Source organism: Schistocerca nitens, chromosome 8, assembly GCF_023898315.1.
Source record: "Schistocerca nitens isolate TAMUIC-IGC-003100 chromosome 8, iqSchNite1.1, whole genome shotgun sequence".
NCBI classification, from domain to species: Eukaryota; Metazoa; Arthropoda; class Insecta; order Orthoptera; family Acrididae; genus Schistocerca; species Schistocerca nitens.
The window spans coordinates 623,146,359-623,171,512 of NC_064621.1; the positions used below are offsets into that span (position 1 = coordinate 623,146,359).

A 25,154-nucleotide genomic window follows, 5' to 3' on the forward strand; every position below is an offset into this window, starting at 1 on the left:
TCTTTCAACAACATCTTTGCCTCTGTACTTCCGCCTCGACTGACATCTTTACCCCACCTCTTTGCATTTACACATGTCTGCCTGTGTGTGTATATGTGCGGATGGATATGTGTGTGTGTGCGCGAGTGTATACCTGTCCTTTTTCCCCCTAAGGTAAGTCTTTCCGCTCCTGGGATTGGAATGACTCCTTACCCTCTCCCTTAAAACCCACATCCTTTCGTCTTTCCCTCTCCTTCCCCCTTTCCTGATGAAGCAACCTTGGGGTGCAAAAGCTTGAAATTGGTGTGTGTGTTTGTGTGTTTTTTATTGTTTATATTGTCTATCAACATACCAACGCTTTTGTTTGGTGAGTTACAGCTTATATATATATATATATATATATATATATATATATATATATATATATATATATATATATATATATATATATTGTAACATTGTAAATGGGTTTTGCTATTTGGGTAGCAAAATAACTCATGATGGTCAAAGTAGAGAGGATATAAAATGTAGACTGGCAATGGGAAGGAAAGCGTTTCTGAAGAAGAGAAATTTGTTAACATCGAGTATAGATTTAAGTGTCAGGAAGTCGTTTCTGAAAGTATTTGTATGGAGTGTAGCCATGTATGGAAGTGAAACATGGACGATAAATAGTTTGGACAAGAAGTGAATAGAAGCTTTCGAAATGTGGTGCTACAGAAGAATGCTGAAGATTTGATGGGTAGATCACATAACTAATGAGGAGGTATTGAATAGAATTGGGGAGAAGAAAAATTTATGGCACAACTTGACTAGAAGAAGGGATCGGTTGGTAGGACATATTCTGAGGCATCAAGGGATCACCAATTTAATACTGGAGGCCAGCGCGGAGGGTAAAAATCGCTGAGGGAGACCAAGAGATGAATACACTAAACAGATTCAGAAGTATGTAGGTTGCAGTAGGTACTGGGAGATGAAGAAGGTTGCACAGGATAGAGTAGCATGGAGAGCTGCATCAAACCCGTCTGAGAACTGAAGACCACAACAACAACAACAACAACCACCTTGTATTAACTTTATTAGTCTATACGTAATGATAGAACTGACACGTCACCTGTATCACAATCTTTGATTGTATGAGGCATGTCATGTAATAATAAAGATATGATTTTGTTTGGTTCATACCCTCATATCAAAAGGAAATTGTGGCTGAAAAATACTTTGAGTATGGCAATCTAGGTGAGTATTTTGCAGTCCTTCAAAAATCACACTTCATGGAAAGAACCTACTCACTGAAAAAAAAAAAGTTGGACAATGAGTTTTAACCCAAAAGGGTGTTTCAAAGCAATGATATTTCGTAGCAATGGATGCACTTTTTGCCCAAAATTCACTGGGAGGGTGAGAAATTCTTTGTCCTCGTACCATGTCTTCAAAACACAGGATTTTAAAACAAACAAACAAACAAACAAACACACACACACACACACACACACACACACACACACACACACACACACAGGTGACAAAAGTCATACCTCCTAATATCATGTCGGACCTCCTTTTGCCCAGCACAGTGCAGCAACTCGACATGGCATGGGCTCAAAAAGTCACTGAAAGACCCCTGAAGAAATATTGAGCCATGCTGCCTCTATAGCTGCCCATAATTGCGAAAGTGTTGCCGATACAGAATTTTGTGCACAAACTGAACTCTGGATTAAGTCCCATAAATGTTTGACGGGATTCACGTCGAGTGATCTGGGTGGTCAAATCATTCACTTGAACTGTCTGGAATGTTTCTGAAACCAATTGCAAACAACTGTGGCCCAGTGACACGGCACATTATCATCCACAAGAATTACATCTTTGGTTGGGAACGTGAAGCCCTCAAATTGCTGTAAATGGTCTCCAAGTAGCCGAACATAGCCGTCTCCAGTCAATGATCTGTTCAATTTCATGTAAACACAGCCTACACCAATACAGAGCCATCATCATCTTGCACGGTGCCTTGCTGACAACCTGGGTCCACTGCTTCACTGAGTCTGTGCCACACTCCAAACCCACCTCATACGGTCATGCCCACACGAGGCATTGCAGGTGATGTCATCCTGTGAGTAACAGCACTCGCATCAGTCGTGTGCTGCCATAGTCCATTAACGCCAGATATCACCGCACTGTTCTAATGGATACATTCGTCATTAAGTCCCAAATTTATTTCTGCTGTTATTTCATCCAGTGTTGCTCGTCTTTTAACACTGACAACTCTACATAAACAGTACTGCACTCAGTCGATAAGTGAAGGCCACTGGCCTCTGTGTTGTCCAGGGTGAGAGGTAATGCCTGAAATTTGGTATTCTCGGCACACTCTTGACATTGTGGATCTTGGAATATTGATTTTCCTAACTATTTCCAATATGGAGTGTTCTATGCATCTAGCTCCCTCTACCATTCAGCGTACTATGTCTGTTGATCCCAGTCACGCAGCCATAATCATGTCAGATACCATTTCACGTGAATCACCTGAGAACAAATGACAGCTCTATCATTGTACTGCCCTTTTATGCCTTGTGTATGTGCTACTACCGCCATCTGTTGTCCTATGACTTTTGTTACCTCAGTGTGTGTGTGTGTGTGTGTGTGTGTGTGTGTGTGTGTGTGTGTGTAAATCTTATTACTAGCATAACTTCCAGATTTGTAGAAAATTGCACTCATATATTTGGAGTGCACAACTATAATATTCATATTTTTGACATACAGGAAGGAAGGAAGAAAGAAAGAAAGAGAGGAAGGAAGGAGGATAATGGTTCAACATCCCATTGATATCGAGGTCATTAGATACAAGCTTGGACTGTCTCAATGATGAGGGCGGAAATCAGCCATGCCCTTTCAAAGGAACTGTCCCAACACTTCCTTGCAGAGATTTAGGAAAATCATGGAAAACCTACATCTGGATGGCCGTAAGCAAATGACCCCCCTCCTGCATCCCCCCCTCCCCCCCCCTCACCGGCCCATGATTAATGTTATTAATAAGGCTACTGTTCTTAGTTTAGTATTTACATACAAGACCTAAGTACAACAAGAATATTCTTTTAACACAAAACAGTAAAGCTTATATATCAGATTATTCTGGATATCATAAAAGTGTTAAACTTACCTATACAAACGTTTTTCAGATGAAATTGTTTTTAACCTCTGGCATGCTCCTGATAAACGTTCCTGGTCAACAATGGAAAGATGTGAGAAAATCATTAGTAGAATTTCATCTGGAAGCCTTAGGAGGCCCATCTTTAATTCTTCTTTCTTGTTTCATGAAATATTCTGTATAGATAGGAGACGAAATCAGTTATAAATGTAACAATTTAAAACTGAATTTCATGCACATATACAATTTCTTTCTTTAAAAAAAAAAAAAAAAAAAAGCATGATTATCACTCATTTTACAAAAGTATCTGGAAGTTTCGAGAGTTGGCAGCATAGCACATAGGGAGAGTAGTTCTTTCTCCTGTGGTTACAGTCATTACAAAGTACAAGAGAGGTAAGTAGGTAGTTTGCAGTGCTTCTTTTTGAAAACATATTTCAGTTAAGTTCAAATTCCACACACAGACTGTCAGACCAGTGTTATCTGCTGTGGGTTGATGCAAGGGCTCCTTGGCCTCTGATGTTTTCTTACAAAATAATTTAGTTTTGTCCTAGTTACATTTATGACTGTATTGCACTAAAAATACCAACAGTCCCTGTTAACAATCCTATTAAGAGCAGCAAATTTGTGTGGTGAGAGTATGTGTCCCCATGGGAACAGCAGTTACGGTACTCACAAACAGTATATCTCAGTTGGAGTGAAATGCAGAGATGGATCATAATGACAAAAATGAGGCATGAGTGACAGATAAGGTGGCAAATGTGCAAGTAAAATGTTAAAGCTGAGTGAATTGATGGGATATCAATTGTTATGGGAGGGACATGTAGAATGGAGAGGGATTCAAATACCTACCAAGAAGAAGATAACGAAGAAGAAGAAGAAGAAGAAGAAGAAGAAGAAAAGTGAAGTGCACAAAATAAATATGCTACTGATTTCTGCATATTAACAATACAAAGAAATACTAAATTTGTGAAAAAAATCACAGCTTTTGTTACACAGGACTGGATTTCAAAGCTAGTAAAGAAACTCATAAAAATTGTTTTGCTATGGAAATTGGTTTTAAGGGGGGGGGGGGGGGGGCAGATAAATTATTATGTGTGAATGAGATCTGAGAGACAGATTGCATGAGATTCTAATAAATAGAGAAATAAGTAAATAAAGTAACCAGTGGTTTATTCAGATGAAATGTAGTCATTAACATTGTGGTTGTTGGGGTCTTCAGTCCAGAGACTGATATGATGCAGCTCTCTATGCTGCTCTATCCTGTGCAAGCCTCTTCATCACCAAATAAGTACTGCAACTTACATCCTTCTAAATCTGCTTACTGTATTCATTTATTGGTCTCCCCCTAAAATTATTACCCCCCCCCCCCCCCCTCAACACTAAATTGGCGATCCCTTGATGTCTCCAAAAGTGTCCTATCAACCAATCCCTCCTTCTAATTACATTGGGCCACATATCTTTTCTCCCCAATTCTGTTCAGTACCTCCACATCTATCCACATAATCTTAAGCATTCTTCTACAGCACCACATTTCAAGAGCTTCTATTCTCTTCTTGTCTAAATTGTTTGTCATCCTCGTTACCCTTTCATACATGGCTACACTCCATACAAATACTTTCAGAAAAGACTTTCTAATAATTGAAACTAAATTCCATGTTAACAAATTTCTTTCCTTCAGAGACACTTTTCTTGCCATTGCCAGTCAACATTTTATATCCTTTCTACTTCGGCCATCATCAGTTATTTTGTTGCCCAAATAACAAAACCTATTACTATTTTAAGTGTCTCATTTCCTAATCAATTTCCCTCAGCATCACCTGATTTACTTTGACTACATGCTATTACCCTTGTTTTGATTTTGTTGATGTTTATCTTATATCCTCCTTTCAACACAATGTCCATTCCATTCAACTGCTCTTTGCCTTCTCTGACAAAATTACAATGTCATTGGCAAACCTCAAAGTTTTTATTCCTTCTCCCTGAACTTTAATTCCTTCTCCAAATTTTTCTTTGGTTTCCTTTACTGCTTGCTCAATGTACAGACTGAATAACACTGGCGATAGGCTACAATCCTGTCTCACACTCCCTTCTCAACCACAGCTTCCCTTCCATGATTTATTAAACTGATGGTTTGGTAATAGCACTTGCAGTCTTCTTGAAGTCTGAGGGTATTTCAAATGTTTCATACAGCTTGCACACCACATGGAACAGTTTTATCATGGTTGGTTCACACAGGGCTGTCAGTAGTTCTGATGAAATGTCACCTACTCCCGGAGCTTGTTTCTACATAGGTCCTTCAGTGCTCTGTCAAATTCTTCATGCAGTATCATATCTCCCATCTCATCTTCATCTACATCCTCTTCCACTTCTATAATACTGTCTTCAAGTTCATCTCCCCTGTACACACCTACTATGTATTTCTTCCACCTTTCAGCTTTCCCTTCTTTGCTTAGGACTGGTTTTTCGTCTGAGCTCTTGATATTCATACATCTGCTTCTCTTTTTTCCAAAGGCCTCTTTAATTTTTCTGTAAGCAGTATCTACCCTTACCCTAGCGAAATATGCTTTTAAACCCTTACATGTGTCCTCTAGCCATTCCTGCTTAGCCATTTAGCACTTCCTGTAAATCTCAGTTTTTAAACACTTGTATTCCCTTTCACTCTCTTCATCTGCTGCATTTTTATATTTTCTTCTTTCAACAGATAAATTCAATATCTCATGTGTTATCCAAGGATTTCTACTAACCCTTGTCTTTTTACCTAGTTGATCCTCTGCTGCCTGCATTGTTTCATCTCTCAAAGCTATCCATTCTTCTTCTACTGCATTCCTTTCCCCTGTTTTTGTCAATCACACCATAATGCTCCCTCTGAAACTCTCAACAATCTCTGGTTCTTTCAACTAATCTACGTCCCATCTCCTTAATTCACAACCTTTTTGTAATTTCTTTAGTTTTAATCTACAGTTCATAAGCAATAAACTGTGGTCAGAGTCCACATATGCCTCTGGAAATGTTATACAATTTAAAATCTAGTTCTGAAATCTCTGTCTTATCATTATATAATCAATCTGAAACCTTCCGGTGTCTCCTGGTCTCTTCCACATATATAACCTTCTTTCATGATTCTTAAATCAAGATTAAATTACACTCTGGGCAAAATTGTACCTGGCAGCTTCCTCTTTCATTCCTTTCCCCAATGCTTATCCACCTACATTTTATCATTATCTTCTTATTCCTACTATCGAACTTCAGTCCCTCATTACTACAAAATTTTCATCTCCTTTAACTATCTGAATAATTTGTTTTATCTCATCATACATTTCTTCAATCTCTTCATCATCTATAGAACTAGTTGGCATATAAACTTGCAGTACTGCAGTGGTTGTTGGTTTTGTGTCTATTGTGGCTACAAATCACATTACGGCATAAATAAATATGGTACTAGTATACAAGCTGTTTTGTCAAACAAAAGTGTGATTCTGTGAATAATTGCTGTACAAGGCAATGCATTGTCATACAGACATGTAATGTGCGTCAGTGCTCCACATGACAGAAAACTGGAGTGTGTACCGTTGCTAACTCACTTCCCTCTTTCTTAGGCATACAAATGACAGGCTGCCATCCTGGACAAGTCTTCAATTTACTCTGTCATGCGGTAACTACACGTATCTGCACCCAAAGTGTGGCTGAAGACCAATCTGAACCTTCACATTATCAAATTTGCAGACCATGAACTACGAACTGGCCTGCGTCCAGCAAATGTGACTTCTCTAATTTAATTTTTCTTAAGATTCAATGTAATAATGTGTCGCAAATTTATTCAGCCGTGGAATGAACCACTACATAATTCCAGAATATTGTTTAAAACATTTTAAGTAAATGAAAAATACAATGTACAAATGCATGCAGATTTTTTCCATCAGTATGTAAAACAAAAAATACAGTGAACGACTCTAAATAAGAATAAAAAGTGTTCAACAAAGAAATCTTTCAGTTATATTTGTAAAACTGGGGTTTATCACTCAATTTTTTCAATTCTACTTTAAGCCTGAAGAATAGCACACACCTTCCTATATAACTCTTATAAATGGATTGCCTAAGAGCTAATCATTTTAATGTCATATGTTCACTACGTGAATGCTGTAGTTCCCTTTGAATGAGGCCATGTTATTACCTATATTGAGTTTATATACTGTATAGTGTAACATACCACCTGGTGAAGTGACATATGCACAGCATCTTCTGAACCGACAAAAGTTGATTGCCACCATACGAGTTTTATTTAAGTAATAAGTTAGTATAGGATGCTGTGCTGTTTGGGCAGTTTATCCTGTGTTATTGGGTCCTGCCTTGGAATATGGTGTGAGCCACGGAAGAATAAATGCTGTGACAATTGCAGTGACATTATGATATCAGCAGAAGTCTCTCTCTCTCTCTCTCTCTCTCTCTCTCTCTCTCTCTCTGTCTCTCTTTTCTGTTAGCTGCCATTTGCCTCACAATCAATATCAGTTAATATCGAAGTAGTAACAGTACTGTATGAGGTGTTCGAATGTTGTAACAAATTGGTCAATATATATTGCTGTTAAAGAGGAAGGTGAGTACATCATTTCTTGAAATATTTGGCTTTGTGATAGAACTTTCCAGTCTCCAGCACAGAAGAATCTGCAGAAAGAGATGAATTCTACATCAGCCAAGACATACGTGGTTTTTCTTTCTGACTTTGCAGATTAAATACGAGAAGTCAGAATTAGTAATCAACAGTGACCAAAAATTTATGCACGAATACAGCACATTGCATAACCCACAGCCCAAGACAAAACAACTATCTTAGTCCATAACAGAACTGAAGGACAAGGTCAGCATTCTGAGATGCTTGAACAATGGTAGACATGGCATTCAAAACTGAATCACGACTGTACATCGACATCCACACCTTGTAGGTCACTGTGAGGTGCATGGCAGAGGATACTTAGTATTGTACCACTTGTTAGGGTTTCTTTCTGTTCCAGTTTCATATTGAGTGTGGGAAGAATGACTTCTGACACACCCCTGTCCACATTTTAATTAGGCTAATCCTTGTGGCTCCCAAGGGCTTGATGAACAATGGGCTGAAGTATATTTATAGATTCTTCAATTAGTACTAGCAACATGTGCAGCGTAATCTCTGTAATCAAATAAGGCACAAGGGAGCACATTCATTTGTATCAGTGATGAAGGAAGTAAACTGCTTTGTCAACAATGCAGGAAAATATGGGCAGCAAACAGCATTGTGTGCCAGGTCACATGTATTCAAGCTCTTTCACTGACTGTTGTCTTGGCTTGGCACACTATCCGTTTATTGTTTGAATCACTGTCTGTAGCATTAGTAAATATTCATAGGAAAGTTGCTTTGCTCTGTAATAGTTGTTCAGTGGTGCATGATATGAAACTGTGTGACAAAAAAGTATTAATAAAAATCACAAGTCTAGCTGTATCACAGTGCTTCCATCCTTAATCAGCCAATGAGTCTGAAAAGTCAAGTGACAGATACTACACATCATGTTGTGATGCCTTTTGAATGTCTATGTATTTGGAAGGAGAAGGGAATGTTACATATTGTCTCTTGTACCTTTTTAGGCAGGCTTTCCTGCGTTAATTGAAGTTTATCTTCAAGCACCTGAGAATTCAGTATTTTTCTTCCTCTCCCGTGTCTCAAACAGCCTGTGACAATTTGTGCTATACTAGTTTGAATGCATTCATTATCCTTTGTCAGTCATATCTGGTATAGGTCCTGCACACTAGAGCAATATTCTGAGATGGGATGCACAAGTGTTTTTAAGCAGTCTCTTTTTTGTTGACTGATTGCATTATTGGCAGGATACTGGCAATATGCAAAGTCTGCCATCTGCTTTACCTACAACTGAGTCTATGTGGTCATTGTATTTCATATCCCCACAAATTAAACAATGGCAAACCAAGGATGGAATGTAACAAGGATAGTTGCCACTCACCATATAGCGGAGATGCTGAGTCCCAGATAGGCACAACAAAAAGAATGTCAGAAAGTGAATTTTTGGCCAACAAGGCAGACTCTCTGAATCCGGCCTCAGCAGATAGAGACTGCGGTCGTGTGTGTGTGTGTGTGTGTGTGTTTTGTCTATTTCCGACAAAGGCCTTATTGGCTGAAAGCTCACTTCTGACAGTCTTTTTGTTATGCCATCTGTAACTCAGCATCTCCGCTATGTGGTGGGTAGCAACTATCCTTTCATAATAATGTTATATGCCCATAAATTGTTACACACAGGTATTTGAAGGAGCTGACTGGTTCCATTTGTGACTCACTGATGCTGTAGTCACAACACTATTTGTCCATATTTTGCTGAGTGCACACAGTAATTAATTATGGACAACAGCATTACCTACAAAAAGCCTGAGTTACAATTAATACCATATTATAGGACACTAATATGAAACATGAACAGTGACGATACCGAAACACTTCCCAGTAGCACATCTAAAGTTAATTTTATAACTGTAACTGGCTCTCCGCCAAGAAACCCTCAGTCGAGCCACAAATTTTGCTTGGTAACCATCCAGTTATTGGTGGTATGGTATTGAGACAATTTTTTTAAGTCAAGTAATACAGCATCTGTGAGATTTAAAACTCGCTGCATTGTCTTCCCACGGTTCCATCACAGAACTACGCCGGCTATGGAGGAGGCCAAGTAAATCCACAACGCATGTGCTGGCGTGGCCTTAAATACCAGAGCTCAGTGCATTTTCATCGGTACCACCTGAAGATGGCCAGAAGACTCTGCGCCGAAATACTGTGGCAGGAAGTTACAAACATCCGACAGTTCTCCCGAAATTTTGTGGAACAATACAGCATCTACCTGACTGCTTTGATCCTTGAGAAAAGTGCAAGTTTGGTTTCTCAAGAAGAATATTTTCAAAATCCATGCTGGCTGGCATGGATGAGGTCATTCTGTTTAAGGTACCTTATTACGTTTAATTTCAGAGTATGTTCTACAATTTCACATGAACATCAATGAGATTGGACAGTAGTTTTGTGGATCACTACTGCTACCTTTTTATAGACGGGTGTGACAGGGCTTTCTTCCAACCAATGGGTGTAATTTTTTGTTCCAGAGATTTGAGAACTAATTCAGTTGTAAATTCTGTACAGAATCTGACATCCAATCCATTGAGCCCTTGAGCCTTGCTTAATTTTTGGGGTTTCAGCTGTTTCTCAATTACACCGGCACTAATAACTGTAGTACCACTAATAACTACAGCACTTATCTTTCCAGAGGTGTTAGAATTAAATTATGGCATTACTTCTGTTTCTTCCTTCGTAAAGAACATTTGAAAAATGAGTTTGGCATTTTTTATTTCACTTTGCGGCCATCATTTCAGATTTTCTAATGTCTATGAGTGTCTAAACACTAACTTTGGTTCCAACTGCCCTTTCCTGAGCTAAGAATAAGAGACAATAATTCAAAAATTGGCAAAGTAAACAAGCTGGCGGCAGTTCACTGTCAGTGGTACTGGAGATTATCCTTGTAATGAATAGTACAACATTTAGTTTCTGCACAAGATCCTCAATGTGACACTTCAAAGTACACTTTTCAGGAACCTTCAGCTCTTTGGATTTAAAATTTTCAACTGCATCGATTATTTGACCACCCTTGAATAACAACATTTCATTTGTACATACCTTTCATGTCAGAAACTTTACATGTGATGTTTTGTTGCTGTTATGTGACAATCTGTAAGGAAAAGCAGTGGAAACCATGTTCTTCTCTAATTTCATAATGCTTCAAATTACATAAAAACATAGAAATGTCCACGCAAGCAAATACTTTCGTTAATTTAAAGAAGATACCTACTTTTCTTAATTTAATATTCAGTACTGCAAGTGCCTCACATAAACAAAAAAAGTAATAACAATGATGATGAGGATGATGATACATTTTCAGTTGAAACTGATTTGCTGAATCCAAACTGTAACTCTAACAAAAGACTTTGCGTCTTTGGATACGTTAATACTATCTTATACTGGCACTTTAAACCTTTGAAAACAATAATAGCAGCAAGATTGGTTACAGCTATCTACATTGGCTCTTTCTCCCTTTTTACACGTGATTTTATTAATGATTTTTTTAATCTCTGTGGAAACCAACTGTGTCTGAAAGATACATTGCATAGGTGAGTGAGTACAACACAATGCACGGTCTTTACAAGCCTACTTGATATTTCACCATATTCACATGAATTTTTACTTTTAAATGATTTATTAACTAATTCAGTGTCCTTCTTGCTTGTTTCCTGTGTCTATGTGTGGCATAAATACTGTAGCTTTAAATCACATGAATGATATATTGCCTGTTTCAACTCACTATCATGTCACCATCTGTTACTGCATGTTATATAGTAACTAGTCAACTTAACATCATTGTGTTTCCCTAAGGCACTGTGCCTGGTCAGTATAAGATGTTTTGCTTATGCAGCAAATTGGTTTCCAGTGTATAACACTCCTGCTTCACTGTTGCCTACACTGCCACTGCAACAACATTCTGGTCTGGAGATGGTATATCTGAAACTGGTTACTAACTAGTAAATATATGACTGTGACTGTGTCAAGATTAGTGCTAAACAGAAGACAGAAATTATGTTGCACACTTGGCTTCCATCCTATGGTGTTACCTAGAAACATAACAAGAAGAAGTGGATAAAAACAGCTACTAAGCAGCCCAAGAGGAGGAGCAGTAGCTTTATTCAAAACAGCTATTTGTTCTAAAAATGTAAGTGCAGACAAATGAAAATGAGACAGATGGACAAAAAAGCCTTTTTGTTGCATCTATCTGTGACTCAGCATCTCTATGTGGTGGGTAGCAATCTATCCATCCTTTTCATAATATTTTTGTAAATAATTAACAGCATTTTTGTTTATCCCATGTATGTTTTATGACATTTGTTGACCATTAGAGAAGAACAGCTATATCAACAGACATTGCAATTCTATGGAAATCTTGTAAGAAATAGTTACAAAAGCAATATTTACTCTTGAACTGATCTAATGAAGCAATGCTGGTTATGTGGTTCATAATGTCGACTATGTTGTGGTGATGATAAAGTGAATGTTGTTGCTACTTCAACTATGTGACAGGTAATTATTAGTCGAGGACAATATTACTGCACCCAAGACTGAGGGTGCTTCACTTTGCTTATCATGAAGCAGCGCGTATTCATGGATGATAGTACATGCACACTGACCCGAAAACATAGACAATGCAATGTGTTTTCTTTAATCACCACTGTATTTGTTTCCTGTAATGCCACCATCTGTTTCTGACAATGGCCAGGTACAATAATATTGTGGGACTCTGTATTACGGACTGTTGGAAAGAATGTTCCTGATGGCATTTAGGATGGATCTGTGATAAAATATGTCTAATTTTGTGAAGCTAATTAATGAAATAATCTGTGACAAGAGAAAATGTAAATGTTGGGAAAAGATAATTTCACAAATGAGAATGACACAATGTCTTAATCAAACTGTAAACTGTGTACTGAGTAGAGATAAGTGGGATGAAGTTAAAGTAATTCAATGATGATTAACTCAAATTTTGACTGGAATGAGAGGTTGTAATTACTATTCACAAACTGTCACACCAAAAAGGAAGTAGAAACCTATGTTGATAGACAGATACTGGAATGTACAATGACGTGGTATAAGAAAAGTGGGTTACTATTACTGATTATGGGAAATCAAACAATGGAAAATACAGGATGGAATGTAACAATACCAGAGAAGGAGAGTTGCTACTCACCATACAGCGGAGATGCTGAGTCGTGATAGGCCTATTGCGACTCAACATCTCCGCTATATGGTGAGTAGCAGCTTTCCTTCTCTGGTATTGTTGATTATGGGAAATGTTATTTAAAAGTAATATATGACAGAAATGATAATTCAAAGGATCTAATTAGCACATTTTTACTCTATTAAGACAGCATACTTCCTAATTAGCTATTATTCTGTTACTGTGTGTAACAGCACCTAGTTAGTATCAGTGGTTTTTGAATTTTGTAATAATAGTGAATCGCTTGCAGATCTTTAATTTTATTTTTGGTTTTCCATGCCTATCTGTCAGATGCAGACTAGCTTTTCTTTGAAAAAACAAAAAAGTCAACATCTCAGTCAGCTTACAAATTAAATAGTATTTTGGACATGACTCTTCAACATACTTAGCACATTTCACTTTCTGAGAATTGTCAGTTCCATTACGTTGGTGTCAGAACATTTCAGTGCTGCATTCCTCTAAACAGTACTTTGGAATATTTGAATTGTTGTAAGTTATTTATACCACAGCAGCAATGCCCACCAAGTCAGTCCCTGTTAAGTCTGGCATTGGCCTGCATTCAGTCAGCTGTCTGTGTCAATTAGTGCGAGAAATGTGTAACGCTTTTTTTCTGATGAAATTCAAAGCAATAAATGGAGGGTTATTTAAAATGGTGTTTAGGTTGATTAGCATATTCACAAAATATCCTGGGAAATCATCAAATTATACTTCACACAGATGAGCATATTTTCAAAATTCCTTTTAGTTGTGCATTTTCCATTCAAACATTTATTTCTTAGTGATCGACACTGGCAGTTGTTCCAACAGAATCATCGGTAGTTTTTCAAAGTTCATTATTTGTAATGATTTTTAAGTACATTATTTTTTCAATTTTTCAATGGTATATCTTACAACCTGTATGTAGGGCAGGTAAAATAACAGAACTTCAAAATTACAGATATTAATGACCCAGGAGAAAATATTAATAGTAACACAGCATTTTGCAGATAATCTGTCATCCATAATGAAATATTGTCTAAAAAATTCTGCACAATTATCTGGTCAAATCTTGATAAGATTTTGAAGTTGGTTGATTGGTTTAAAAATGGGGTGGTGGGAAGGGACAAAACTGCGAGGTCATCAGTCCCTTGTTCCCAAGTAAAATAATCATACAAGGGAAAGAAAAAAGAAAAGGAGACATACAGCACAAGAACAGGAGAAAGGAAGAACCAGAAGAACAACAGGAGGACAACCAACACTACTATGGACAAAACAGGAAAAGAAAAGCACAGAGAAAAGCAAGAAACAGGTAGAAGGGGTAAAAACAAGAGAGCAGATGACTGTGGCTGGCCGACCATGGGAATAAAAAGGAAAAGCCAGCCACTCTGGGACACATTAAAACATCCATCCTAAAAGCATTAGAGCGGAGAACACAATGGGACAAAGGAAATACACTAAAACTTATACAGAATGATAAAACACACCGTCACATATAAAACGTAAAAGTAAATTAGCAAATGAGGCATTATCAGCTAAAATTAATGGCAACGAGTCCAGTAACTGAAGAGTCCATCGCACTGTAGCCAAAGAAGAACAGCACCAAGATGTGGGCCACTGTCAGCCGGGCGCCACACCAACACTGAGCTGGGTCATCGCAGCGCAGGTGGTAGCCGTGTGTCACCCAATCGTGGCCAATGCGGAGCTGGCAGAGAACCACAGAGTCCCTGCAACAGGCCGGCATGGAGGACTCCCACACATTCGTAGTCTCCTTAATGGCATGCAGTTTATTGTGTGTGCTGAGGTTATGCCATTTTGTCTCCCAAAGCCGCAAAACGATGCAGCGTAGTACTTAACGCAGGTCAGTTGCAGAGAAGCCGATCTCCATAAGTGGTTTCTGCGTAGCCTGTTGGCAAGTTCGTTGCCTGGGATTCCGACGTGACCTGGGGTCCAGACAAACACCACTGAATGACTGGACCATTCCAGGGTATGGAAGGACTTCTGGATGGTTGCTACAAAAGTATTATGAGGGTAGCACTGGTTGATAGCTTGCAAGGAGTCAATACACAGAAGAATTGACTCCCTAGGGCATGAACGGATGTGCTTAAGAGCACGAGATATAGCCACCAGCTCGGCAGTGAAAACACTGCAGCCAGCAGCCAAGGAATGCTTTTCAATATGTCCTCCACGGACATATGCGAAGCCGACATGCGCATCAGTCATTGAGCCATCAGTGTAAACCACTTCGTGGCCTCAGTACATGTCAAGAATCGAGAGGAAGTGGCAGCAGAGAGCCGCGGGGTTAACTGTGTGCTTAGGGCAATGTGAAAGGTCCAGGAGAAGCCGCAGCCTAGGTGTACACCGTGGAGGTGTACGTGAATGGACTTCAAGTATAGCGGGTAAAGACAAGGACTCCAGTTCAGAAAGAAGGGATCGGACGAACTGCAATTGGAAGCCCAGACCTGGGCCGCCGATGCGAGAGATGAACCACTGTGGGTGGGAAAAGGAGATGGTGATTCGGATACGCAGGGTAAGTATGAACGTGTGCAACGTAACTAGCCAGCAGTTGTGCATGCCTAACCTGCAATGGAGGGATTCCATCCTCCACAAGGACGCTGGTCACCGGACTCCTCCTAAAAGCTCCTGTCGCTAGGCAAACTGCACAGTGATGCACTGGGTCGAGTAAACGCAACACTGAGGGTGCCGCCGAACCATAAACCACACTCCCACAGTCAAGGCGGGATTGAACAAGGGCTCTGTAGAGCTGCAGCAGCGTAGAGCGATCTGCACCCCAGTTGGTGTTGCTCAGGAAGCGGAGGGCATTGAGGTGCTGCCAGCACTTCCACTTAAGCTGACAAAGGTGAGGAAGCAAAGTCAATCGAGCGTTGAAAACCAGTCCTAAGAATCGATATGTCTCCAAGACAGTGAGTTGATCGTCATTAAGGTAAAGTTCTGGTTCTGGATGAACGGTACGACGCCGACAGAAGTGCACAACACACGACTGTGGCCGAAAACTGGAAACCATGAGCTAGAGCCCATGACTGCGCCTTGTGGATGGCTCCCTGTAGGCGCTGCTCAGCAACACGAGTACTGGAGGAGCAGTACGAAATGCAGGAATCATCTGCACACAGAGAAGGTGAGATGGACGGCCCTACAGCTGCTGCTAGACCGTTAATAGCCACTAAAAATAGTGATTCACTCAATATAGAGCCCTGTCGGACCCCATTCTCCTGGATATGGGGGGAACTACGGGAGGCATCAACTTGGACATGGAAAGTATGAAGTGACAGGAAATTTTAGATAAAAATCGGGAGCAGGCCTCAGAGACCCCACTCGTATAATGTGGCAAGGATATGATGTCAACAGGTGGCGTCATACGTTTTTCATAAATAAAAAAAGACAATGTAGTAACCAAAACCAACCACGGGAACGCCTTGGGCTGCGGATCAGAGCCGCCAGGCGGGGAAGCCACCGGCGGTGGAGCACACACCACCTGGTAAACACAAGGACGAGTCGGACGACAGACCAACGACAACCGACAACGACCGACTATGACCAACACAACAATGAAGAGATAAACAACGGAGGCTTGAAGAAACCACAACAACAAACATCAACAGTAAATCCACTCAGAACCAGAGCCAGGCAAATGTCAACAACAAGCAACGACCAGAACGCAGTACCGCCAAGATAGAGAAGCAATCCAGAGCGAGTACCAGACTGCTGGACTAGGGCAGAGCGTGTCCCTATATACGAAACCGGAGGGAGCGGCTATTGGCCGCTGTCTGCACGTGGTGTAGCGGTGGCGCCCTCGCTGCGTGGAAAAGCCGCTGTGGATGCGGAGCCCTCTATTGGCTGGCCACGTCCATTTGTTCTGGCGCGTGTTCGACTTCCGCGGCGGGTGGTACCAGAGACGGCAACCAGGTGTTGGCATCTGGAAAAGGCTGTTCAGATGGCAGACTCGAGGGACACAAGATTATCAGTGGTAGAGCAACCCTGGCAGAAGCTGCCCTGACATGGAGCCAGTAGGCCATGTGACTCCAGGACCCAATCCAACTACTGACATACAACACATTCCAGCAGCTTACAAAGAACGTTGGTAAGGCTAATGGGCCGATAGGTATCCACATCAAGTGGGTTTTTACCAGGTTTGAGCACCGGAATGGTGGTGCTCTCCCACCATTGCAATGGAAAGACATCATCGCACCAGAGCCAGTTGAAGATGACAAGAAGATGTTGCTTGTAGACAGATGAGAGATGTTTAATCATCTGGCTGTGGATCCAATCTAGTGCAGGAGCTGTGTTGGGGCAATGTGCATGGGCACTGAGGAGCTCCCACTCTGTAAATGGGGCGTTGTAGGATTCAGTGTGGCATGTAGTGAATGAGAGGATTTCACCTTCCAGCCACCGTTTGAGAGTGCGAAAGGCTGGGGGGTAATTCTCTGACACAGAGGCTCAAGCATAGGGCTCAGCAAAGTGCTCGGCAAACACGTTTGTGTTGGCAGATAACATGCCATTTATATTAACACTGGGACCAACTGTTGGGGTCTGCTATCCAGAAACACATTTGATCTTTGCCCAGACTTGGGAAGGCGAGACATCTCTCTCCCAACACTCCTGTTTCCGTCATTTGATAAGTTGGCAAACGCATGGAGCCATTTAAAGGCTATGAGGTGCTCCAGGGAAGGGTGCCACTTATACCGCTGTAGAGATCGCCGACACTCCTTAATTGCTTCACCGACTTCTGGCACCCTAAAGAGCGAGGGATTGTGTTTTCTGCACAGAATAGATTGTGGCAGTCACCTGCTCAACCATCACATCGATGTTACCGTGTGTGGGAAATTCAATGGTGACAGCAGAGGTTAAAGTTTCCCAGTCCGCCTTGTTAAAAGCCCATCTGCGTAGGCGTCCGTGGGCCTGGCACCGGGGCAGTGACAGGATGATGGGGAAGTGGCCACTACCACACAGGTCGTCATGTGCTCTCCGTTGGATAGATGAGGGAAGTCCTGGGCTGCAAATTGATAAATCAATGGCCAAGTAACTACCATGAGACACACTGAAATGTGTGATGGCCCCAGTATTTAAGAGGCAGAGGTCAAACTGAGACAGTAAAGTTTCGACATCTCTCAGCCAGTAAGCACGGTGCCACCTCACAAGGGGTTATGGGTGTTAAAATCTCCCACAAGTAGGAAGAGTTTAGGGAGTTGATCAATCAGTGCAGTTATTACATTCAGGGATACTGCACCACCTGGAGGAAGATGTACATTGCAGACAGTTATTTCCTGCATTGTCCTTATTCTGACATCCACAGTTTCAAGAGGGTTTTGAAGGGGCACAGTTTCACTACAGACTGAGTTTAGTACATAAACGCAAACGCCACCTGACACTCGATTATAATCGCTATGGTTCCTGTAACCCTTATAGCCGCAGAGGACAGGGGCCCGCATTGCCGGGAACCAGGTTTCCTGGAGGGCAATGCAGAAAGCAGGTGTAAAGCTTAACAGCTGCCATAGCTCAGCCAGGAAGTGGAAAAAACTGCTGCAGTTCCACTGGAGGATGACATCATCGTGAGACTGGGAAGGCATGGAACATTCAATGAGGCAGTTTATGCCTCAGGGTCACCTGCTGCCACCGACTTTTTGCCTGAGCAGTCTATATCCATTGTGTCTGAGGGTCCGGTGAGATCTAGGTCCTCAGTGGACGCCAGAATCTCCACCTCACCCGCAGATGCAGAGCTTGTAGGTAGTGGTGGTGTGGGTGCCACTGCAATTCCCTTGGTCTTGGGGACCTTCTTTTTGGACTTCTCTCGCTGCTCCTTGTGTTTCATTGGCTGGGAGGACTTCACTGATTCAGTCTCCGGGACTGAGGATGAACATGAAGCCCTACGACCAGCTGCTTTTGGGCTCTTCAGCCACTGGCTGGTGTCATCTTTCCCACTAGCAGAAACCTGGGAAGGGAGTGACCCAAGGGACCTCTTGCTAGCGAGAGGAGCCAAAGAACACTTACGCTTCTCCGGCTCAGAAGTGGGGACTGATATCTCTTGATGGTTGGAAGGAGAGCGGGGGGGGGGGGGGGGGGGGGGGGGGGGTGTTGCTCCTGAAGTAGGTGGTGCGGGGAGCAACTGGGAAGGAAGTGTCCCCCACCATCAAGGGGGCAGTTGTAGTCTTCTGGTACTGAGAGGTGAGAGGAATGAGAGGAACTGATGGGGCGACAACTGTTCTCGTAGCGGCGACGTAAGAGGAGGTCATAGCCACGGGATGTAGGCACTCAAATTTCCTCTTAGCCTCAGTGTAGGTCAGTCGGTCCAGGGTCTTATATTCCATGATTTTCCTCTCTTTCTGTAAAATCATGCAGTCTGGTGAGCAATGAATGATGCTCTCCGCAGGTGACACAGATGGGGGCAGGGCACATGGAGTATTGGGATGTGATGGACATCCACAATCTCGACATGTGACGCTGGAAGTACAGCGGGAAGACATATGGCCAAACTTCCAGCACTTAAAGCTCTGCATCATGGAAGTTATATATGGCTTGACCTCACAGCGATAGACCATCACCTTGAACGTCTCGGGCAATGTATCGCCCCTGAAGGCCAAGATGAAGGCACCAGTTGCAACCTGATTATCCCTAAGATCCTGATGGGCACGCCAGATGAAATGAACACCTTGTCGCTCTAAATTGGCGCACAGTTCGTCGACAGGCTGCAAAAGAAAGTCCCTGTGGAATATAATACCCTGGACCATATTTAAGCTCTTATGGGGACTGGGCAGAGGATGCTGTTTTTATCATGACTGACCCAGAGTGCATTTTGAACAAGCCCTCCACCTCCCCAAACTTGTACTCTAAATGCTCCACTAAAAACTGAGGCTTCATGGACATGAGAGATTCCCCATCAACTCTCATACATACGAGATACCGGGGCAAATAAGCTTCACTGCCATCCTTAGCCTGGCGTTCCACCCATGGTGTGGCCAGGGAGGGGAATGATTTGGGGTCATATTTCTTAGCATTGAAGTTAGACTTTAACTGCTTAGAGACTGCTGGCGGTGGACCACCAGCAAGAGATGTCATACTATGCTTTGTGGGCGTGTCATCCGCCCTGATGCCACCCACTCCGACCAGGGGCCCTCCCCACGGATGCCACACAGCTGCAGCAAAGGCCACCTGGCAGGATGGCCATTGCCGGGAGTCCTGATGCCCCAGGGTGACGGGCATCTACTCCTTAGCATTCGTGGGGAGTTAATGACGTAGGCATCAGCAGAGTGATCCCTGTGTAGTCAGGGGGCTGCAACCAACAGGGTACATGGCGGCCCCAGCACAACAGACTGGCTATTGTGCTGGATATGAGGTGCAAAGACTTTCACGGTCATCGTCGGCGCGGAAAATGACACTGCATAGTGGGTGGAAGAAAATGCACCCAGGAAGGTGTCCTCACCCAAGAGATGGAGGATGAGCTGGACTGCAACGCCTCGACGAGAAAGAGGGCTAAAGATCTCAATGCACGATCGACACGATGCACCGCATAAGGCGCCCTCCCCCAATTGGCTCGTTCTTCGGGAAAATTTTGAAAAATGGAGGTCAAACCCTACAGGGGACCATCACATACAGGCCGAAAGGTGTGAGACTCCTTTTAGTCGCCTCTTACAACAGGCAGGAATACCTTGGGCCTATTCTATTTTGAAGTAGTGAAGGTTGGCAACTTGCTTTAAATGTTCAAATATGTAAAATTGTGCACTTCACCAAATGCAGAACAGTAGTATCCTACGATAACACTGTTAAGTCACAAATGGAACCAGTCTACTCATACAAAGACTTATGTATAACAATTTGTTGTGATGTGAAATACAGTGACCACATAGGCCCAGTTGCAGATAAAGCAGGTAAGAAACTTTGCTTAGTGGGCAGGATACTGGGAATATGCAGTCAGACAGCAAAGGAGATTGCTTGAAATCACTTGTGCATCTTAGCTTAGAATATTGGTCTAGTTGTGCAAGGCCCATGTCAGGTAGGACTAACAGGGGATAAAGCACAGTCACAGGTTTGTCTGACTCACAGAAGAATGTCATCGATATGCACAAAAATCTGAAGTGGCATGATACACTTGAAGATCAATGCCAACTGTTTCATGAAAGTCTACTTACACATCTTGAGGAACAAGCTGTAAGTGAAAAAATTAGGATTATTCTACAGTTCTTGCCGAGATCCATAGTGTGTGTTGAATGAATGCATCACAGAGTGGTTTCTGCAGTAAAACTATTCTAGCACGTATACAGAATGCTTTTAAAGAAATACATGCTATTAGCCTTCTTGAAATCATTCATGCTGCAAGGAAACTGAAATCACCACTATTGTAAAAACAGATTTGCATATATTTAAAGGTTTGTAACAAGTGGGCAGATGTTTCTCACAGTCCCCTTTACTGAAACAGTATAAACTGTACTTTATGTAAGAAAAGTAAATGTCTATAATGTAATGTGATACTTCACCTTCACAATGAATTTTACAGTAACGAATTTTAGCTGAAAGTTGTATTCCACAATGATCAACTGTGGCTTTCTGTTTCTCTCTCTTCAATGGGGCTTCAACATCCAGACCAGAAAGTTGGTATGAAATAAGTTAATATTTTGCTATACCTGCAAGAAGTTTCTTTTATGTCAAATGTTTTAATGCATATGTAGATAACAAGTATTTCAGAAGTTTCCCACCACTGGTTATATTATTTATGTATAGAAAAATGAACTAATGTTCTATTTTATAAAATAAGTATGTTTTATTATGAGCTTGCACACCATCTGCATCAACTAATTAATGGCATACTATTCACAAGCAGTTTATTAGAGTTTCCAATACAGCTCTCCATGTCTTATATTGCTCACTACTAATAAGCAACCTAATTTATTTTACTTTCCATGTAGAGATTCTGTGACGACTAATTACATTAGATGTACTTTGATCCATAGTGAGGGCACCCCCCCCCCCCCCAGGATGAAGAACAGGTCAGAAAAACAAGAATACAACATAAATACTTACAATGAAACAGATACACTAATGTACCTTCCAAAGATCCCAAATGGAGTGATTCCTACAGACGCAGAATGAGTGAAGAAGAGTTTAAACATAGCCTATATTCATTTATAAGGTAATACATATTAAACAAAAGAATAATACTTATTTACAATGATGACATAAGGCCATTAATTTGTACATAAGTCAGTTTGTACTAATACTTATATTACTTGCTATTATCAGCAAAACAAACACACATGTACAACTGCACACATCAGTTGGTTCAATTAAGAAATTCAGTGAAGTATTACTTGATCACAGATAAATCCTTTAGGTTCCTCTGGTGGCCAGAAATTTACCGTTAACATCTCATCTAAATTAACTAAAAAGGCAATTAATTAAAAGGTAAGAACTGCACAAATATTGGTAGTAAATAAACTGAAATGTAAAATTGCTTTTCCACGGTAGACGTTTCGTTTGCCTGACACTCTCTCTCTCTCTCTCTCTCTGCGTTTATGCCGTCATTATAACTACTGCTTCATCCAGGCTCACAATCCGATGCACTGTTCTTCAGCTACATCGTACTCTACTACCATTCACAAATGTGGCCGCCTCAGTGCAGCACCTACTTTCAAAGAGGTTTTTGATCGCAATCATAAAAATTAAAGACATGTGTAAGTTTTTTATCTATACTGAAAACTGTATTCTTCGGTACCTCTGTCTTCCGTTTTCGGTAATTATCGAAACGTATTAACTAAAGTAACAATCATTCCACAAAACAAGAGCGCGCAAATTACCAAGTACAAACCTGTAGAGTAATAAGCATAAAACGAATTTAAAAACTGTCAAGGCGAATGCTGGTCACGAACGTAACTCTTTATCTATATGTTTGTCGTGTTATGTCCGCAACATACATGTATTCAGAGACAAACACGTAATTTTCTGTATGTTTACATATAATATGTGTCGTCTGCACCTAATCAACAAAACGACAACATTGCGTCGTTGGCTAGCAACACAATATATATCTTTGGCACAGTCGAATCCTACAGGTGGCATAGTTATCTCTATCATCTTTAATTCTTTATTTCATTTCTCAATTGGCAGGAAACTTATCATCAAACCACACAAATTAAAAATACAATGAATTTTTACAAGTATGTCGTTAAATATTAATTTCACGAAATTTCTAATATCTCGCAATTATTTTGTGACTACATGCAGGAATAACCAATTTCAATTTGTCAGGAATTTGAGCCACGTTACGTATTCGGCTAATAAAGTTACCAAGTTTTGTAAGTATTTGTAACTAAATTCTATCCGTAACTGGAACGACAGAACATGATTTTCAGGAAACGAGAAAAGTATGTCAGCCGATCAACGTGGAAGTAATTTATGCAACAATAACAATAAGAGGGAATCAGCGTCACCAGTTTGAGCATATAGCCTAAGTTGTTTACTCCGTGAAAGAAAACAGGCACTTGTTTATTCTTTGGATATTTGTGTTTCTTTGTTTTTTCTAAAAAAAAAAAAAGAACTTCGCTTCTTGTATGAAACTGATCAGCCTTTTGTGAATAAAGTTATAGATTTCCTGAAGCAGCTATTACACGGATACTAAGGAATGTTATAAAGTGGTGATCCCACAAACAAGCGGAAATAAGAACGTGAAAATACAGAGGCGATCGATATTGTCGGGTACGAGGACAACGCGAACGTATACGCAAGATTTAGGCATTCAAGAGGAGCTACAAAGACAAATCAGGGAGTTGCAATAGGCGATAGAAGAGTAAAGTAGTCCAGCGATGAGTCCACAGACGGCAGTTAGTGGCAGATGTGCAGCGACGAGCAAGCCGCAGATGAAAGCACTAAGGCCACAATTCCTGCATGAAAAACAGGAACTTTGGTTCGCGATGCTTGAACTGGCATTCGAGTAAAATGAAAGTACTGAAGAACACACCAGTTTTGCGGTGGTTGTAAACACATTAAAAGCTGCTACTATTGCCGCGGACATAATATTCGTCCCATGACGGAACGGCAGTAGACATTCTTAAAGAAGCTAGGATCGACGTAATGTCTGAACCACTTGAACAACGCTTACAACAGATGTTGAAAAATGAACAGACGGGCGACAGGACGGCGTACCGACGGAGAAGAAGATTTACCAGACATGAGTCTGCGGCATATTTAGCTGGTACAGATGCCCAGTGTAGTAAAGGCAGCAGTATTACTTGCGCAATGTCCAGACATAAGGATAGGAGACAAAGTTCACTCGACGATTGACAATACGCATACGTCTTGTAGGAACACTAGCTGCGGAAGATTGTCCAAAACAAGAGAGCGCATCTATACGGAAGAGCCAGATTGGGGATTTGGCCAGACAGCTGCATGAAGTTATGGGTCATGTTATTATTCTCGAATCAGAAACATACAAGGGTACATGAAAGGAGCCTCCACGAAGATTGCAATGATTTCCGATCAAGATAAGACTTGCAATCGGGCGTACCCTGGGCGTCAGGTTTCTCTGGCGGCTGATTCTTTCACACCAGAAACATCATCTTGGTCCTTTTCAGGACCACAGTTGACCATCATATGGATGGGTCATGTTGACACATTACAACGAAAAGTGTCGCAGTCATTACAGTACAGGAAGAGCTCACCTGGTCAAAAGAAAGATAACCACAGGACTAAGAGCGGCAGCCAACTGGAGAAGATATGTTGGTACCTGCCGGCTGTTTGGCGACAAGGTAGCAGGATGTATGAGACTGTGTGCATACCCAGTGACGGCTGCCGGCAGTAGGTGCGGCATGCCGGAAGAACCAACAGAAGTGTCTTCAGGAGGGAAGCGAGTACGATGAGGCACCCACTATGGTGATTAATTTGTCGAAGTTTTCCACCCCTCCACAAACGTTATATGTTAAAGATGTGAGGTCGTTCGTGACTATGTGACTGACTCGGGGTCAGCCATTCAAGGATTATCAGACTACGATCACAACCTCACAGGTGGGCCTCACGTCGGCAAATGCGTCACTAATAACGACTTATTGCACCTACGGAATGGAGGCGGATATTGGATTTAGACAGAGTTGCCATTGGAACTCTGTGCCAGCAGAGGTATCAGAGGCCTTATTAGTCACCGGCTTCCTGCGTGATATGAGAATCGAGATAAATATCAGTGCTGCACAGATTAAAAGAGACGACGAAGTCGTCATAGGTACACC

General features: G+C 41.4%; 1 protein-coding gene across 3 annotated transcripts in view; it reads right to left on the bottom strand.

Moving 5' to 3' along the window:
* Nucleotides 1-22,934, bottom strand: part of LOC126199189 (uncharacterized) — a 200,766-nt gene extending 177,832 nt beyond the window's left edge. Inside the window, exons 1-3 of one of the 3 annotated variants that reach the window (XM_049935967.1) lie at nucleotides 22,745-22,934; nucleotides 21,417-21,563; nucleotides 3,128-3,291 (exon numbers count right to left, since the gene is read on the bottom strand). In XM_049935967.1, the coding sequence (XP_049791924.1) occupies nucleotides 3,128-3,258 (131 nt within the window). In that variant the 5' untranslated portion in view covers nucleotides 3,259-3,291; nucleotides 21,417-21,563; nucleotides 22,745-22,934. Of the gene's footprint in view, nucleotides 1-3,127; nucleotides 3,292-21,416; nucleotides 21,564-22,247; nucleotides 22,664-22,744 lie in introns of those variants that run through there. The other 2 variants (XM_049935968.1, XM_049935969.1) reach the window with 2 other exon arrangements.
* Between the last annotated feature and the right edge of the window lie 2,220 nt (nucleotides 22,935-25,154).